Below are 16922 nucleotides of genomic sequence, written 5' to 3' on the forward strand. Positions count from 1 at the left end.
TTCATTCTGGCCATTAATGCCTCTTTGGCTTTTCTGCACTTAAATAAAAAATATACAACATAGCTATCACATAGTTAGTTCCCATCTGAAAGTATTATATGTTTGCCTGTTATACCTGTATCCACATTGTGATATATGGCAGTCATTCTTTAGGCATTTAAACTGCGGTTCAGCCCTAGGTCAAATAGATATCTAAAATGCTGGTTAAAACATGAAAATATTCCCTGAAAATAAGCAGATCCCTGAAAATATTCTGTTTAAAATTTTAACATGAAACAATGAAACACAAATGCCCAAAATATTAATTTTGTTTTGCGTATTGGTGAAAGTATGTTTTTAAAAAATTTTTTTATCCCAGTCTTCATTTTTTAAAATCTACATTTTATTTTTAGTTAAACCTGAAAGTCTGCACTCACACAGTTTTACCTGCTCTCGTACAGTACTGCCTCTCGCAGTGACCGATGTTCACGTCCCCGCCTGTATGGCCGTGTGTTTACAGGTGAAGATGGAAGTCGCCGGAGCGTCCAGAGCGCCGGTCTCTGTTCTCCCGGCCGCCGCCACCACCGCCACCGCCGAGCTCAACGTCGCGCTGAAGCCGGAGGGGGAGAGGCCGCGGTGCTCCAGCACGCCCTGCTCCCCCATCCGAGGCCCCGTTTCGGGGTACCAGATCCTCCACATGGACTCCAGCTACCTGGTGGGCTTCGCCACGGGGCAGGAGCTCCTCAAAGCGGCGCACAAGCGGCCCGGCGGCGAGCCGACCGCGGCGGAGGCCTCGCCCGCGCCGACCCCGCGCGCCAAGCCGCTGGACCCGGCCCTCCACCGGGCCGCCCGCCTCTACAAGACCAAGAGCCGCTACTACCAGCCGTACGAGATCCCGGCGGCGGGCGGGCGGCGGCGGCGGCGCATGCCCAGCTCGGGCGAGCGCTGCCTCAGGGCGCCGGGGGCGGAGCCCGGTCGGGCCCTGCACGGGCCGCTCCCGCTCTGCCTCCTGAGGGGCAGGCGGCCGCACTCCAAATCGCTGGACTACCTCAACCTGGACAAGATGAGGGTGCGGGAGCCGGCGGACACCGACGTCCTGCAGCGGCAGCTCCAGCACCTCACGCTCCGGGCGGAACGCGCGTTCGCCCGCGACAAGACGTGAGTCGCGGACGCACAGACCAATCGCCACCGCTCGGTCAGAGAGCGCGTGCTTACAGGCCATTAATCCTGTTCTGTCGACTCCTGTGGGCAATGGTGAGATTGTGCACAGTCTGCACAGAAAGGTGTGTGTTTCAATAGAAAAAAACAAAACAATTGTGTGCATTTAGAGGGCTATTTAACACGGGCAGGTTAAGTATTTCAGCGTAAGCAATAACATGGTTATGCCTAATGTATGTTTTTGGGGATTGAAAAAACCCCATGAAAAGCTGAATTGAGTTTTTCTGCCATTTTATTGCACTGATGGCCATCGAGTGTACACTGTGTTTACTAAACATTACATGAACAATTACGGCTTAACTCACCTTAAAACCCCTCCCCTTCTGCTGTCCAGGCCTGTATAAATAGCCATGTGTACCTTAAGAACCTTAAATATCAACTACTAAATGGCTGTATGTCAAATGCTGACTTATGCAATCGTATGGTTATTCAAAATGTCACTTTTTGAGGGGATTTGTGTAGGAGTACCTCAGTAGGGCACTCATGTTAAGCTCTGATCATTCACCTGAATGACCCACATTTCTCCCAAGTGCAGTAACTGTAAAGGTTCAGGAAATGAGATGGGATTTTGAGATTTAACTGGAAAATATGCTTTTATACATATACATTCATACGGTTTAAATACTGATGTGTAGTATATTAATGCATAACCTTTGAGACCAAAGGATAACATCTTATTTTCCTTAGCACTGAAAGTGCAAACCAAATACACCCATGATGTGGCAAAATTTGAAAGGGATCTTTACTTTTTAAATTAATTCTGTTATGGTAATGTGTGCCATTTTGTTTTGAACATTTTCCCTGTGAAAGTGAAGTATAAATATTTACATGTAGTCTGTATTACCATGAAATTCACTAATAATTCTGTTTGTTAAAATGATCTTGTTTAGTTATAATGGGTATTTATTTAATATGAAATAAGAGTTTGGTAACACGAAACATTATAAACAAATATTTTTCAAGAATACATGATGAATTTTTTTTTGATGAATTGATGTAATTTTCTGTGTTACCAGCTTAAATTGAAGCCATCGGTATGCTTGGGGGTTATATTATTGGTAAAAGTAGTAGTTGTGTGCATTTTTCTGTTCTTAGATGACAGGTCATGTTCAGTGAACAAAGGTTAATTTAATTTCCCCCAGTACAATGAAGTAAGGAAAAGCAATAAAAAAAACCCATATACTGCAACACTTACAGTAACTCTAACTTATAAAACTTATTTGCAGTCCAGGATGATTGGAGTTGTAAAGCATTTTTTTCTTTTCTGAAGTCAAACTCAGTTTTAACTTAATTTACTTGAGGCAAGTGTCTACTGTATGAATACAGACCATGTTTATTCACTGTCCACTCAAACATTTTATGGGAAATTTATGTGCTGCCATTTGTGTCAGTTATCAATGTAAGAATGAACCTTGTTTAGTTGTGATCGTCTTCTTGGCTATTAGTATTTTATTATTTCAGATTTTATTTTTGTTTTGTTTATATCTTAACCATCCCAGTTTTTGACCAGACGTGTTCCTACACATTTTCCCGTACTGATACAAATATTACTATGTTCATGTCTACATTTAGATACTGATAAATTGCAGATTTATTTTCCATTGCTTCTATTCTTGCACTGTTTTGACATGTGGTACTGTTATGAAAGTGTTTGACAAAAAATAAATGATACACATTTTCTGTACATTTTGTACGTGTAGGACTAGCAGAAACTGACAATTGAGTGAGTATAGGCCATACTGATTATAGTTATGTTTTCCTTATTTGATGAGCTGACATAAGGAAAATTTTCAAAGCTGCTATATTAGAGTAGCAAGTACCAGTTTATACTAAATGGAAATGCCAGCTCTAATTAAAAGAATATACTGTGACTGTGATAAGGATTAGGAACTGAACAGCCTGACTTGAAGAATTTATATTTGTTTTGTTGCATTTATTTAAGATGCTTATGTGATGCTTTGCCTCTATTGGTAATATTAAATTAAAAATATGCTTTGATTTCCAAGATATGCCCTGAAATATGTTTGGTTTCTTTTCTGTTTTGCTCAATTTGGTTTTGTGATGATGAAGACAATCAGCAACAGCTGGGCCAATTGCCAATAAGCCTCAGCTGTGCATTGATGTGGGTGGGTGTTACTGTCCATGGTCCTGAATGCTTTCTAGACTTTGCAAAATCGCTGGAACCTCTACTGGTGGTTATGAGTAAGGATAGCATGATATACGTATGACTACATAAAAATGCTGCCGCTAACATTGTATAGGTATCTGCATATTTTACTTGATTCATTTGTTTTACTTGTAACATGAATGATGTAAGCATAACCTCCCTGTGTTGTTAAGTAGCTTGTAACGGGTCTATTTCTTGTTTCCCATTATAAACTAAAGCGACTGAGTTGGGGGTGTTCGCGACATGCCGTGTCTCATTTGCAACTGAGAAGCTGCTGTGGATTACCCTGTTGACTCTTTTAGGACCCACGTGTTTCAATATTTCATAAGACGATGAAAATGTGTTCTTCCTCGCCGATGTCTTCCTCACCCTTAGCCCCGAGGCTGTTCAGATGAGGAACGAGGGGCGGGGACTTCTTCACACAAGCCACGCGTGGCTTTCCTTGATCTCCAAGCTCCGCTTATGTAACCTGACAGATTAAGAGCCTGTCCGGTTCAGTATTTTATGTCAGAGCTCTCTCAGGCATTATTAAGCAGTGCTATATTTAGCTGGCGGAGCTTTGTGTCTTGTCCCGGGGATAGGAATAGCTGAAATCTCCTATTAATATTTCAGTCTTCATGCCTCCAGGAACATCTCGTGATTCGACAATCCAATTGTGATTTTCCAAAACGGTTCCCGATTTTCCCTCGTCCCTATGGTCTGCTACAAAAAAGCCCAAATCAATATGGTCTCAGTTGCACCCCTAACTGACTGATATAGGTGACTGGCATGATGGTACTGATTTCACACAGACAGCAGCTAGTCTGACTGTGGTCTGGATCACTGATGCTGCTTTATTTGTGATTATGGGACAACAACTGAATGGGATCATTATTCATATTTATTTGTCACAGTGTAATGGCTCATGAATTTAGTTTTTTTACACAGTTGTTGTTAGTTATGTAAAATATAAGGCACAAAGATTCATTATAAACACTAGGAAAATTTCAATGACCTATATAAGCCTTTATATACACCCAAGCATATATAGCCTAGCTGTTAATTAACCATTCAGACCCGTATTCACCATTCGATTTAAGACATGGAACTCAATTCTAGGAAGAGTTAAAGTAGGGCTAGCTGAGGGAGATATATTTTAATCAGTCAATGCAAAACTAAGTTACATTTCTCATTGAGTTTGATGTATTATTCCATCCCTGATAAATCACTTTGAGGTCTCAAGCTACTGCATAAAATGTTCTGTAAATTCAGCAGCTGGTATAACTGGCAGTTAATCAAATTATTATTGCTGTGAACAGAAAATAATTTATTCATATACTCAACATTTTATTTTGGCTAATCAGAAATTTCTCAATAGTAAATCAGTAGTACCTGTACCCACCACTGGTGCACACCGTTAGAGCTTACAGGTTAGCATGCACACCAATCCAGTGCTTTATCAGCTGGTGCGCAATGGCCTGCCTCGGTGGTATGGTGAAAGTTGGTTGGTTATTCTTTGTGAAGACGTCTATCACCTGCAAACCAAAATGGATATTTCAGCACGTACTGTACCATTTTCACCATTTGAATTAACTCACCACCCTCAGAAGAAACAAGATTGAGTTTGCTATTCTGTACCTGTTGCCGTGTGAACCAACGAGCCTCTTCAATTTCGTTTTCGTCTACTTTTATGTGCGTCGACACGGCGACGGCCAGGCATCCAATCATCAAAGAGGACGGCATTGGCCAGGGCTGACTGGACACGTACTGCACAGGACCCACTTTGACACCACTTTCCTCCTCCACCTCTCTCCTCACAGCATCCTCAACGGCTTCGCCTGTCTCAAGAAAGAGGAGATCCACTCAACTCACCCGCTGCATCGCCAAGCTGTACAAATGGCTGCGAAGGTCACAGTGTGAAGTTAACGTACCGGGCTCTATGAAACCAGCGAGGCAGGAGAACATTCCTGCAGGGAAAGCCTTCTTTCTTCCCAGCAAGCACTGGTTTCCATCCGGGTGAATGACCAGCATTATAACGACTGGATCTGCACCAAGAATCAAGATTATTATCATTATTATGCCATGTTGAAACACATACTCTGACCAAGAGGCCAATTAATAGACGGTACAGAGTTAAATAAGCGCTAAATCAAAATCGTGTAATTCTCTTACCAACACGAGGATAGCACGTGTTATGAATGCCTTGCCGACTCCTGCAGTCCTCTTTTAAACAGGTCCGTTTGTACCCCCCCTCGTCTACTTTGGTCCTGCCCCCGCAGGTGGGGCAAAAGCTGTACCGGTCGTGCCAGGCCAGGACAGACCTCGCTTGAGCAACAACCCCTGACAGGCAAAAGAAAGCGCGGGATGAATACCTAGTTCCGAAATCTGTACGCTCTTAACTTACGGGCATTTTATTATTTCTGTGTATTATCCCAAACGTTCCTCACCGGCCTCATCTGAACTTAGCTGTAGAAGTCGTGGCACGAACGGCTTAAGGAAAAAACCGTTGGGATTTGAAAGTCGCAGGTCTTTGGTGGGGTCGCTGTCGGTGTTGAGGGCGAACCACGCCGTGAGCCCGTCCTCGTCGCCCGCCGGAGATGGAGTGAGGGGCGTCGCCTGCTTCTCCACCCCCAGGAAGACCAGCGTGGTCCCGGGCCTCGTCGCGAGCTCCTCCACGGACCCCCAGCGAAGTCGACACAGTCTAAAATCCGCCTTGCTCTCGGACGTTTCCTCAGCCCCCGAAGTGACCAGCGGGTTGAGGTTGAGGAAGAGGATGAAGACGGACGCTGGGGAGGACTGCTTCGCCTGCAGCCACTGGCCGTCCGTCCGCTTCTCGCTCATCCTGTTCAGGAACTCCCGGCTGAAGTAGTTCTCGTGTCCTTCTGTGCTGCTACCGGGCAGCAGATGGTGACTGTCGACACCTTTGCTGTTAGCCAGAAGACCGGCTATATGTTTGTGTCCCCAGAATCTGGCGAGGTCGTAGGACGTCTGACCAGATTGGTTTGCTAATGATTTGTCACACCTTATGCACAGAGGGGAAGAGACTGAGTCATATCATATCATAAAGACAGTCAGATTCCACTACTATACAAACTATTTAAATTCTTGTCTGGTCAGAGGCATATTATTGTAATTTTTTAAAATCTTTTATTTGAACCAGGGAAGGTCCATTGAGAACACATTTCTCTTGGACTCTCTGGAAGAAAGGTCGGTGAGAAAACGTGCAAGTGGGAGAGAGAAAAGAGGGGTAAAGCCCCTGGAGCAGTTTGGGTTAAGGGCTTCGCTCAAGGGCCCAACGGCAGAGTACTATCTTGTAGGGACCCCAACTTCATCTCTCCAGATACAAGTCAGCCTCCCCATATGTCCAGCATCCCTATATGCTCCACAGTTGCCAGTCGAACACCCGACCACTAGGTTACCCTGCCGCCCACATTAGCCTTAGTGATTAGCCTTAGTAAAACGAAAGAGAAGACTGAAAAAGTAGTGTCAGTGTCCCGGCACGTTTACCCGTTAGAGAGCAGGGTGTTGACCACGTCCGCGTGCCCGTTTCTAGCGGCCAGCATCAGCGCCGTCCACCCGTTCTCCCCGCTCGCGTCGACCAAAGAGCTGGACTGGGCGACCATCGCTGACACCTTCGCCACTTCTCCCCTGGCAGCCGCGTCCAGAAACCGCGCCACCATCTCGTCCTTCGGGCTCATCCCTACACTTGCCATTGTTCAGACTCCGGGCATGTTTCTCTAGTCTACACAATACAAGCAAACAAAAACAATTAATCACAGTCGTAGTTACAATTCAGGTGTACAGTTGTGGTTAGTTTGGGTTTGAGAACCCCTGAACAAGCCATGACGCATTAATCTGCGCCTGCTGACGACATAGATTGCGTGCCCAGTAGCCACTGGGAGGACGGAGCCACATACGCAAAAGTGTGGAGTTATTTGACATTGTACAGGCATCAGGCATGTGAGTGTATTGCAGCGTCGCCGCAATGCTATGGCCAAGCCACAAAACACCATTCCATTCACATAACTAATTCCAGCTTTTAACCAACAAAATGCTGAACAACGATTTAGAATGGTCAACCACACAGTCACTGAGATCAGCTAAACCCAAATGTATGCAGCTAGGCTAATGTTACAGCGAACGCTAGTTGAGGTAAATAAGTTGGTTTGGGGTTTGTACGGTCTGCACGATTAGTACATTGAAAACTAGCTAGTTTGTTATGCACAAATTATTTCAATAACGCTAGACTATGTGGTTATGCTAGCTATGTATTGTTATAAAGATAGGTTAAGGTGCTAACCTGGATATTTGTCAGTACGACCAGTAGGAAACTTGAAAGCGGTTTCTAACCTTATTCAACGGCGAAGTCCAAAAAAATCACTGCTATACATCCGACTTGTCATACAAGCAGAAGTTCGCAAAGGATGATGGGGTTTGTGGTTTTATTAGAAGGAACTTTAAAAAAAGAAAGATGAAAATGGCAAAAACGTTGTTGGGCTGGGCTCGATCCAAAAAGTACCTACCGCAGGTGCATGTAAATTTGCAGGTTTTATGGTTAGTCGTTTTTTCCTTCGTTTATAAGCGTTTGATGCTTATTGCTCTGGTGATTTGCAGTGAAAACATAGCAGGCTGGTAACAAGGCTCCTCCCTCCTACCATAAAAGTAGAATCCAGAAGTATAGTGTATACATGTATTGATTTGAAGGAATGTTCAGATATCGTAAACCTTTTTTTTTTTCAATCTGACTTTGCAAACATATGTGATTTTGCACAGCAACATCAACCTAAACCAAGCCAGTGGTTTCTTAAAGGTGTGGTTCCAGTTAACTTGGTGAAATATGATTTCAGTATCGAACAACTGCTAGACAATGAGTCAATATATTGTTAAATATGACCATATACACAGTACCTAAAGGCTGGATTTACACATTGTACTAATAAGTTGTTGTAGAATACAACACATTAGAGCACATCTGCGGGAAAAAGTCCTTTTTTTTATGTCTGTGTCTCAGATACGCTTGAGTATGGTTGACTCAGGATATGAACTCATTCCATCGCAGCTGAGTCAGTACGCTATACATTAAAGCTTTACCACAGAACTGACACATTAAACTGAAGCCCCGCTTCATCACCAGGCCCAAGAGAGCAGTTAGATTTCAATTAGCGTACCACCATGACCTAATGCAATAATTTGGTCAAATGCCGAATTTCCGGAGAAAAGGGCCTAAATGTGGCATTTTGATGCTTTTTGTGGGTTGTTGAATCACGCAGTCTGTGAAAAGTGTGAAAGGGCTTTTCATTCATTCCACATCTGTGAGAGGGGTTGGCAGGATATTTTATGTTATGTGAAATTACAACCATTTTGATTGGATTGGCTGTAATACAACTCAAGGACACGCAGGGCCGGAACTGTCACTGAGAACACCAAGTTCATGTCCTTTTTTTCATGTCCATTTCCAAAGTCTATAATTAATTTCATTCTTTAGTGACAACATCTGTTACAATTCATCTAGGAGAGAAACGAATGGCCTGTAATATTTTGTCAAATTGAAGCCGAAAATGGACTCTCAATTAAATTACTAAATTAAAGGGGAAAAAAGAGCGTACCCCAGCCTAACCCCCCTTCACCCCACCTCACCCCATCCCAGACGAGTCTCTTGACCTCAGCTGGGCCCCTTGACCACCGTCATTGGTGACACACAATAAAAATTCAATTTCTTGCCTAAAGTTAGTACTGCAGGGAATTTTGTTATATACATATACAACCATTCAGACTTAAGTTCAAGGGAAATAGCCCCTTTCAATTGAGTTTTTTTCTTCTTTTTTGCTTCCATCACCTTGGAAACAGCTGCCAGCTGAATCATTTTTATCCATTTTCTCCACACATACCAAGCACGCTAAATTACTTTATTATCATCTCCTCTGTATTTATAGACCCAAAAACACCCTCCAAGTGCATGTTTTTTCCAAGCACATTTCAGGCAAAGAGTGTGGCAGGCCTTAACCTCTTTTCATAGAAAACATTTCATTTGTTTTTTTATTGTGATTTCTGATAAATAATGCTCGTTCATATTGGTTACAGATGAATACTACATTAATTGCTCACAATGATTTCATTTACTGGAATATTTCATTAAGGGTGAGTGATAAGACAGTGTGAATATAAGAAAGATTTCTCCTCACTTGGACTGATGAGCAGTTAACCATTCACTAGTTTATAGAATAAATCATCAATAGACGAAATCATAAAAAATACTTACAAATAAATTTCACTTCCAGAAAGTACATATTTGACAGAAGTATTAAAAAACCTTTGAAAAATCTATGATTAAACATAGCTTCATGAATATTGTTGCATGTTAACAGTTGCTTTTTTCAGTTTGCCTGAAACATTAACTGTTAAATTATATTAGTTATTCCTAATACTGCTTATTGTATATTTTTGTGTCTAACCAATCTGAGTGAAAATAAGTAGTTTTTTTTATTTATTTTTTTTTTTTTAAAGACCTGTCTTCTAATTTGGCTGTCCGATGGCAATTCTGTTTACAATCCTTGACTACAATGAAATTGACTACAATGGCCATGCTGTGTTTTTTTCCAGGAAGATAAAGAATAAAAAATGGGTAGCCAACAGGAAGTAATTTGAGATAACACACAACAAATAAAGGGGCACTCTGTTCAAAGTTTTTCTCAGATAGACTGTTTAACCTTTTGAATCCGGTGAAGGAATACGTTGGAAAAAAAAAAAGCAGCTTGTTTTCTGTCCCAAAATGTTTTCACCATGGTTACTGTAAATACATTCTACAAAGTCTAATTATCAGCAATAAAGACATATATTTCTAACTGAGCTTTCTCACTCCAGTATGAGTCATTCATTCCGTGTTGCTATGACTGCGTAATTCAAATTACCGTCTTCTCCACAATTCCCCAGTGATTCTAATGAAAAATGTCTGCTTCTCAATTTAAGAGGGAAATTAATTTGCAGTCAGATGAATGACTACACTTCTTATGACTTTATAGACACCGTTTAGAGTGAATGATTAGAGCTTCTCGGTCTATGTTCAGTAGCGCGGACTGATGTCAGTCTGATTACAGAGGTTATATATATTGTGTTTATTAGCCCATAACTCAAACATGAATGGATGAAGTATATAAAAATCTTCCCTATTCCTCATAATTAAAAAGTTGCGTTCATAATAATTCTAAATGATGCATTTAATCTTTGCGTCCATCTCTGCTGTCTCTCTCCTTCTATGTCATAAGACTGGCATTAAATAGAAAGGCAACAGGGAGGTTTACCACTTCCTCCTCAACCTATGATCCATCAAGCGAAAAGAGATCCTGTTTCTATGGTGGTCGGCCATGTTTGCGAATTCACGCTCTTTGTGTTAGTGACCTCGGTGATAAGGCTGGCTGTTGTTTACGGGAGACAGGCGGCTGGCTCTAGACACCCTGGGGCTGACTAGGTGAGGCTTGAGGAGCTCCTGTTGGGTCTCACAGAATAAACTCAGAAAACACAATCTCTCATTCACAGCCAGGGCACGCTCCTTATTGGGAGCTCGGAAATGAGACTCAGTTCAGTAGCCTCAATGAATACAAGTTACCATGCAGCTAACGTGATATTCATATGCCCTGATATTGATTTCCAAAACCCCCCCCACCATTTTCTCATGTAATAATTTATGAAGGATTTAGCATTGTAAGGTGTAAATTTGAACTCAGTTGAATACAAGATAGCTGTACTACTGAGGGATGAAGATAATTCTTTAGTAAAAGTCATTGCAATAAAAAACGCTAAATAAAAACACCAAGCGTTCGTCCGAATACATTTATTTCAAACAGCATTCTGCAGCATTTTGACAAAAATGAGAGAATGTTAACATTTCACTAACAACTCCACTGACATTTGGCTGCTGGGCAGTGAACGAGAGGTATCAAACCGTGACAACTACAACAGCATGTGCGCATAACACAGTCAATTTAAACAAAGTAATTTTGACAACACATAAACCACACAGTGCAAAGACAAACAGAGCCGCAGTGAAAACCAGGCCTTGTACAAACGCAGCCAGCTCATTCCGCGTAGCAGCCTTTCGACAGCAAGGCATGTTCAGAAGCGCTTTGGCCCGATTCCACCACAGACACTTGCCGATTCGTAATATGTCTCTTCAGAGATGCGACTTCCCGCGAAAGCTGGGAAATACCTCGTTTCAGATACGCATTCTCAGACTCCGTGTCGGTGGGAGAGCCTTCTTTCAGGTCAACGACACGTCTGTCTGTCAGGTGGCCCGTTGGGCTGGGGCCGTTCTTATAGCCACCCGCTAACGTTTCCAGGCGGCCTGCGTGCCAGTGCTCGGGTCCGTGGGTCCAGTCCTGAAGATCGGCCACCTGAAGGGACAGCGGGCTAAGGGGGGACTGAGTTAATTCGGACTCCGAGCGCTGTGCCACTTGGCGGGAACCTTTCCCGGTCACGTTTCCCAGCGGCTTCCCCTGGGCATCGTAGTCGAGGTCGACGGCCTCCATTTTGACCCGGACGGGCTTGGCTTTGATCCTGAGTTTGTGAGGCAGGGCGGAGGAGCTGACGTCCGGCACCTTGGCACAGGAAGTGATGACGCTCTTGGGGTCCGCTGGAAAGGAAAGGGGGCCCTTCGGCACCCGCTGCTCGTCTTCCCTGTCTGAGGACTTGCCCGCGGCCCCTTCGTCCCCGTCCGCGACTCCAGGGGAGCTGCTGGATGACCTCGCTAACGGCAAAAGGGGAGAGGGCTCAGACGAGCCGCTTGAGAAAGGGGTGGCCATGCAGTTTGGGTAGAGTTCATACGGACTGCCTCCTTCCCTCGGCTCCCTTGGGTAGCGAACCGTCTCCGTCAGCTCCTGTTTGACGGCTTCCGCGGGTCCGCGGGCGCCGCCCCGGACCGCCACCGCCGCCGCCGCCTCAGACGCAGGGGAGCGGGCGCCCAGCGGCGAGTGCCTGATAACGGAAATGCAGCTCCCCCCCGCGCGAGCAGGATCCGCGTCCCCGAAGAGCGAGACCTGCTCGCCGCCCGCCGGAGCGAGGTCCTGGCGAAGGGCCATGGAAACGACGGAGACGGTCCGCGCCTCCTGGGCGTAGGCCGCGGAGCCGACCAATCCGAACCTCAGCTTCAGGGAGAGCAGCTCGGCCTTGAGGCTGGCGTTCTCCTCCCCCAGGGCGACCATCTTGTTCTCCAGGACCATGTCGTTGATGCGCCTCTTCTCCCTCGATCGCTTGGCCGCCTCGTTGTTCTTCCGTCTCCTCTCCCAGTACTGCTCATCCTTACTATCATCCGGAATGAATTCCCTTTTCCGGCGACTGGAGGAATTTTTGCCGCCGAAGGCTGCGTTAGACAGTTTTCGGTTAATCGCCTCCACGTCGGGTCCCTGTAAAGCCCCCGCTAGGACCAGGATGCCCTCCCCACTGCAGGAGGTATCAGAAGGTGGTTCTTTCTTGATTGATTGCATTTTTAAAAAAATGAAATCAGCTTTTTACGTAACTTCACAAGTCACAACGAAGATGTCACTTTGTGCTTTTTTCATCTAAAATATAAGAAAGGTAATGCAATTTCTCTGTGTTCTGGTAACTGGTCATTCCAAAAACAATCTTTTCTGTGTGATGTTCTTCAAAAAAACCTAGAGATGAATAAAAGAGTTCTGTTAGAACAGTAGTGAATGAATGTCCTGCTCTTTATCAAGCACCTGATTCATACCCTTGGCCTTGGCATGGTTTCCTGACTAAGCCTCTTTGCTATGTGCTTCAAAAGGAAATACTCAGGGGCTCTGCCAAAAGGTTCAATACCAAATTATGTTGAGGAGGCACTTCTGGACAACAGAAAGGTCTTTTATCAGATTTTTTAGTTGGTCATTTAAAAAAAATTCTGGGCTGATATTACTTTTTGTGACAAGATACATAAGAATGTTTTTTGCATTACAGAGCAATTTTCCTTTCAAAACCTCTTCTCATAATTCAACCGGAGTACATAGATTTCTCATATTTAATAAAATAATGCTAATTCTACTAAAAACCACTGTTACCTGCCATCATAATTGCAGTCCTGGCTCAGTTAAAACTGGTCATGTAACCACCTTATCATCATTGCATAACTCACTGAAGACAACTCAATGTACAAAAAAAAATGCAGATTTTGGAATTATTTCCTAAAGAGAAGGCGTGAATCACATAAAAAGGCAGATTCTGGAACAAGCTCGCAACGTAATTGCTTTATGTATCGAGGAAGAAAGGGAACTAAACTATCTAAAATAGGTGTGGCAATGCCAGGTAGTCAGTAGTGGTAGATTATATGAACTGCTGGTCATGCCCATTTTTGTGGCTGGCTCTTGCAACATCAGAGAGCTACATTAGCAAGCTGCGTGTCTAAGGCCTGATTCATTCTCCAGGATAGAACGACCAAATCTCAACCTACTGGAGCTATCAATGGAACAAAGGAATTCCGCCAGCCATCAACGCACGTGGCGGAGCGGAAACAGAAAAACAAACATATTCCCAATGGAATGTCGATAATAGACGCTCACGCAGTTAAGAGGACTAAGTAAGCACTTGCATTTCTTTGAACAAACTCCAATGTCACAATGAGTAAGATGTAGGCTACAGGAACTTGAAAATGTGGAAACAGGTCTTACCGACCCAATGTTAACGACAATAAACTCAATTTTTGTTTTTGATTTACAACCAGTTTGCGTGGGTGGGTTTGGAAAAGCCATTCAACCTTCACCTGAATTAAAAATCGCCTCATTTCGGCGATTTAGTTACATAGAGATTAAGTTTCATTGCTCGCTTGTTTTTTTCAGTTTCATAACACAAATTATCCAATGAGACGCATTACAGGTCAATTTCAGACTTCATTTCCCCCCCATTCAGTCTTTCATAATTTCGTAACACTGACCCCTCGTAACGTTACACTTCATACATTTTCTTAAAATCATGTAAGAGTTCAGTCAACAGTCATTTTGATTCTACGGGGATGAGGATGTGTGCACAATGTGTCACTGCAGACACGCCGGAGTTGAGACTCGCGTGGCTTCATTAAACAATGCCGTGAATATCCCGGATTCCAGAGCTTTATTTCAGGATTAACTCAGCACATGGATTACAAAACGACCCACCGTCGCTTGTTAGCAAATTCCTTCCCTGTTGTGTAACGAGGTGTCATTTTATATAGGCTAGATAAAAATAAATATCCTATAGGTAGTGTTATCCAGTGCCTAGCCAGATTTCTTGTTATTACGCAGTGTAAGTTTGGACGGGTTTAGCCTTAATAAAGACAAGCCATCGAAACATAAGAATTAAAACTGTTGCCAGACCATAACTGAAATAGCATCATCACACCATGGGGTGATCTCAGTATTACATCACCGAAAATCAGGTTATGACTTCGTAATTTCTGGTGCCAAGTCCACAGGTTAGACGCATCCCTTCTCACAGGATCAATTTTCTGGGTAGCCACACGTTATGTTGTCACAAGACAAGAAGGTACAACGTCTCTATAAACAGAAAAACTCTGTCACAATGCAATTTTAGCAATTATCTGCTACTGCACGCTAACAAAAGTGCCCCAGTGACTGAAAAGCGACTCCAGACAGCACCGTTCTGCAATATGAGTCAATCTTTGCTTTTCAATGAATCAGCCAACATGAAATAAGACATTCTCTAAACGACTCATCTAGTCAAAGTTACCTTTTCTTACTTTTCATTAACGCCGACCGATGGTGAAGTTCTGGTTGTCCGTGGCATTGCGTATTTTCTCAATCAAACATTAGCCTGGCCGAAACCGCAACGCTTTGTTTGAAGTTTCACATGTGAAATCCAGTTGCAGTGCACTGGTTAATAATTCCGTGCTTGTCTTTTCCTCCTGGACAGTCTGATTCACAGATCTGTGTTAGTAGGTCATTGAAGCAATGCATTGGCAGGACTCTATCAATGGCAGTTAAAACAGCCAATAGAAATTCAGACGTTTAAGATTACAGCCAATGACAGAGGGGCTCCTACAATGACACTTCAAACGCAGAACGAACGTCTGCTGAATGAGCACATGATCGACTTCGTAGAAGCCGTTTCACTTTATGGTGAGGTTGCCAGAATGATTAATATTTTGTTAGACTAGAAGAGGTAAAATTGTGTGAGAGGAGAATCCAACACAACGGCTTTCGTGCGTTTTCGACAACACATTAAGTCTGACCGTCACTGAGATTAAACAAAAATAAACAGTAATTGTATTAGAAAAAAGATAATATAATTATTATACCTATACTGCTGATAGGTTACAGATTTGCACAAAACGCAATAGCAATTGAGGCTTCCTTAAATCTGTACGAGTAGTTTTCATTTCTTCGGATCAGTGATTCCTATAAAATGAAATGTGCTAAAATTCAATTAATTCATTTTTAGAAGCAAGTGATGTATTGTGCAGGGTAAAAATGAGTCAAACACAAGCATTTCCACATTTGTTTTCTTATACATATAAGTAATTAATATTCCTACCATAATTTCATTTTGGAAATATGAATTGAGAAAAAGGAACACGGTTGTAAAGTCACATAAAGTAAGCAATGATAGTTGTACAGTAATGTTTTTTGCATTTTTCTTTTTCATAGTTTTGTTAAAGGATACAGTAACATAATTCAGCAGATAGCTAGTTCAACCGACTTTTAAGAAACCTATTATAACCCCAGTGAAACAATCTGGCAACCCTATTCCAGTTGCATAACTGGGGACACGGTATGGTTGCATCGTCGTTTTACGTAATTTTCCTATGCAGGGCATGCACTGTGTAACCGTTCTAATCCTCCTGCGAGGATTGTCTATCCTGTGCCCTTGTATATTTTGAATGATGGCAACTTTTTAAATAGTTGAGACGAATAAATGGTTTAAAAATTAAAACGCAAAAGTGCTTTACATGACGTTGTTATATCTACGTTGCCTAATTATTAAATGCTACCAATAAAAACAACGATACCGATACGAAAAGGACGAAACAGCTTAATAGTCATCCCACTGTTTTCAAAGTATCCTATCACTGTCTTAGAACATTTTCTATGAATTGTAAAATAAATACTGCAGCTGGATGTGGTTTATGATCGTTTATTCGTCGTGGAGTTATCCTCGTTCGTGTTGCCTTTGTGCAGTTCTTTTAACAGTTCTAAGACATATTTGTTCCGTTATAAATAACTAAATAGCTCGCACATATTTGCCCTGCAAACTCTGGCCGTATCATCACCACACTGAAATATATGATATAATTCATCTAAAATTATGTAAATAAATATCACAAATGCATGGGTGCGAGGAATGTAAATATCCTAAATTTATTCTCATTATGAAACGCAAGAAATTGAAAAATAGGCAGTAGCAACATTGCCATTATAATTTTTATTCAGCTGCCTGCCTTTTACGCACGTTAGAATATACACACAATTTAGAGTTTACCCACAGGGTGGCGCTGTTACTGCTTTCAAACTCTTGAGGTCATCACCTTCATGCATGACGGTGAGAAGATGTATATCAGAGAAGATTGCGGGTTAATACAATAGCTTTATTTAACCAAATATGT

General features: G+C 42.7%; 3 protein-coding genes across 6 annotated transcripts in view; 1 reads left to right on the forward strand and 2 right to left on the reverse strand.

Moving 5' to 3' along the window:
• The window catches only part of LOC118237160 (macrophage immunometabolism regulator-like), a 7240-nt gene extending 3787 nt beyond the window's left edge, over positions 1-3453 (forward strand). Inside the window, exon 3 of the mRNA XM_035435625.1 lies at positions 500-3453. Coding sequence (XP_035291516.1) covers positions 500-1141 — 642 coding nt within the window. The 3' untranslated portion in view covers positions 1142-3453. The remainder of the gene's footprint in view (positions 1-499) is intronic.
• Positions 3454-4222: 769 nt separating this feature from the next.
• nudt12 (nudix (nucleoside diphosphate linked moiety X)-type motif 12) lies at positions 4223-7747 on the reverse strand. Of its 2 annotated transcripts, none has more exons than XM_035380123.1 (7): positions 7694-7747; positions 6851-7085; positions 5791-6365; positions 5516-5683; positions 5275-5388; positions 4982-5181; positions 4223-4878 (listed from the first exon to the last, which is right to left on the reverse strand). In XM_035380123.1, the coding sequence occupies exons 2-7, from the start codon at positions 7054-7056 to the stop codon at positions 4768-4770; spliced, it is 1374 nt and encodes a 457-aa protein (XP_035236014.1). In that variant the 5' UTR covers positions 7057-7085; positions 7694-7747; the 3' UTR covers positions 4223-4767. The 2 variants fall into 2 exon arrangements, with proteins under 2 accessions (XP_035236014.1, XP_035236013.1); XM_035380122.1 differs by having other exon boundaries at positions 7644-7720.
• Positions 7748-11155: 3408 nt separating this feature from the next.
• LOC118206934 (nuclear factor interleukin-3-regulated protein-like) lies at positions 11156-15252 on the reverse strand. Of its 3 annotated transcripts, none has more exons than XM_035380119.1 (2): positions 15060-15252; positions 11156-12987 (listed from the first exon to the last, which is right to left on the reverse strand). In XM_035380119.1, exon 2 carries the CDS (start codon positions 12817-12819, stop codon positions 11416-11418), a length of 1404 nt encoding a protein of 467 aa, XP_035236010.1. In that variant the 5' UTR covers positions 12820-12987; positions 15060-15252; the 3' UTR covers positions 11156-11415. The 3 variants fall into 3 exon arrangements, with proteins under 3 accessions (XP_035236010.1, XP_035236009.1, XP_035236011.1); XM_035380118.1 differs by having other exon boundaries at positions 15050-15252; XM_035380120.1 differs by lacking the exon at positions 15060-15252 and adding an exon at positions 14729-14793.
• Positions 15253-16922: the final 1670 nt, after the last annotated feature.

This window comes from Anguilla anguilla, chromosome 10, assembly GCF_013347855.1.
Source record: "Anguilla anguilla isolate fAngAng1 chromosome 10, fAngAng1.pri, whole genome shotgun sequence".
NCBI lineage: Eukaryota > Metazoa > Chordata > Actinopteri > Anguilliformes > Anguillidae > Anguilla > Anguilla anguilla.

Bases quoted from the DNA above. Each gene is read 5' to 3' on its own strand.
- nudt12 (XM_035380123.1), bottom strand. From the start codon at position 7,056: ATGGCAAGTGTAGGGATGAGCCCGAAGGACGAGATGGTGGCGCGGTTT. The intron at 6,366-6,850 runs GTAAACGTGCCG...TCTGTGCATAAG, and splicing joins AACACCCTGCTCTCTAACGG to GTGTGACAAATCATTAGCAA. The intron at 5,684-5,790 runs GTGAGGAACGTT...TTTGCCTGTCAG, and splicing joins GCTAAGTTCAGATGAGGCCG to GGGTTGTTGCTCAAGCGAGG.
- LOC118206934 (XM_035380119.1), bottom strand. From the start codon at position 12,819: ATGCAATCAATCAAGAAAGAACCACCTTCTGATACCTCCTGCAGTGGG.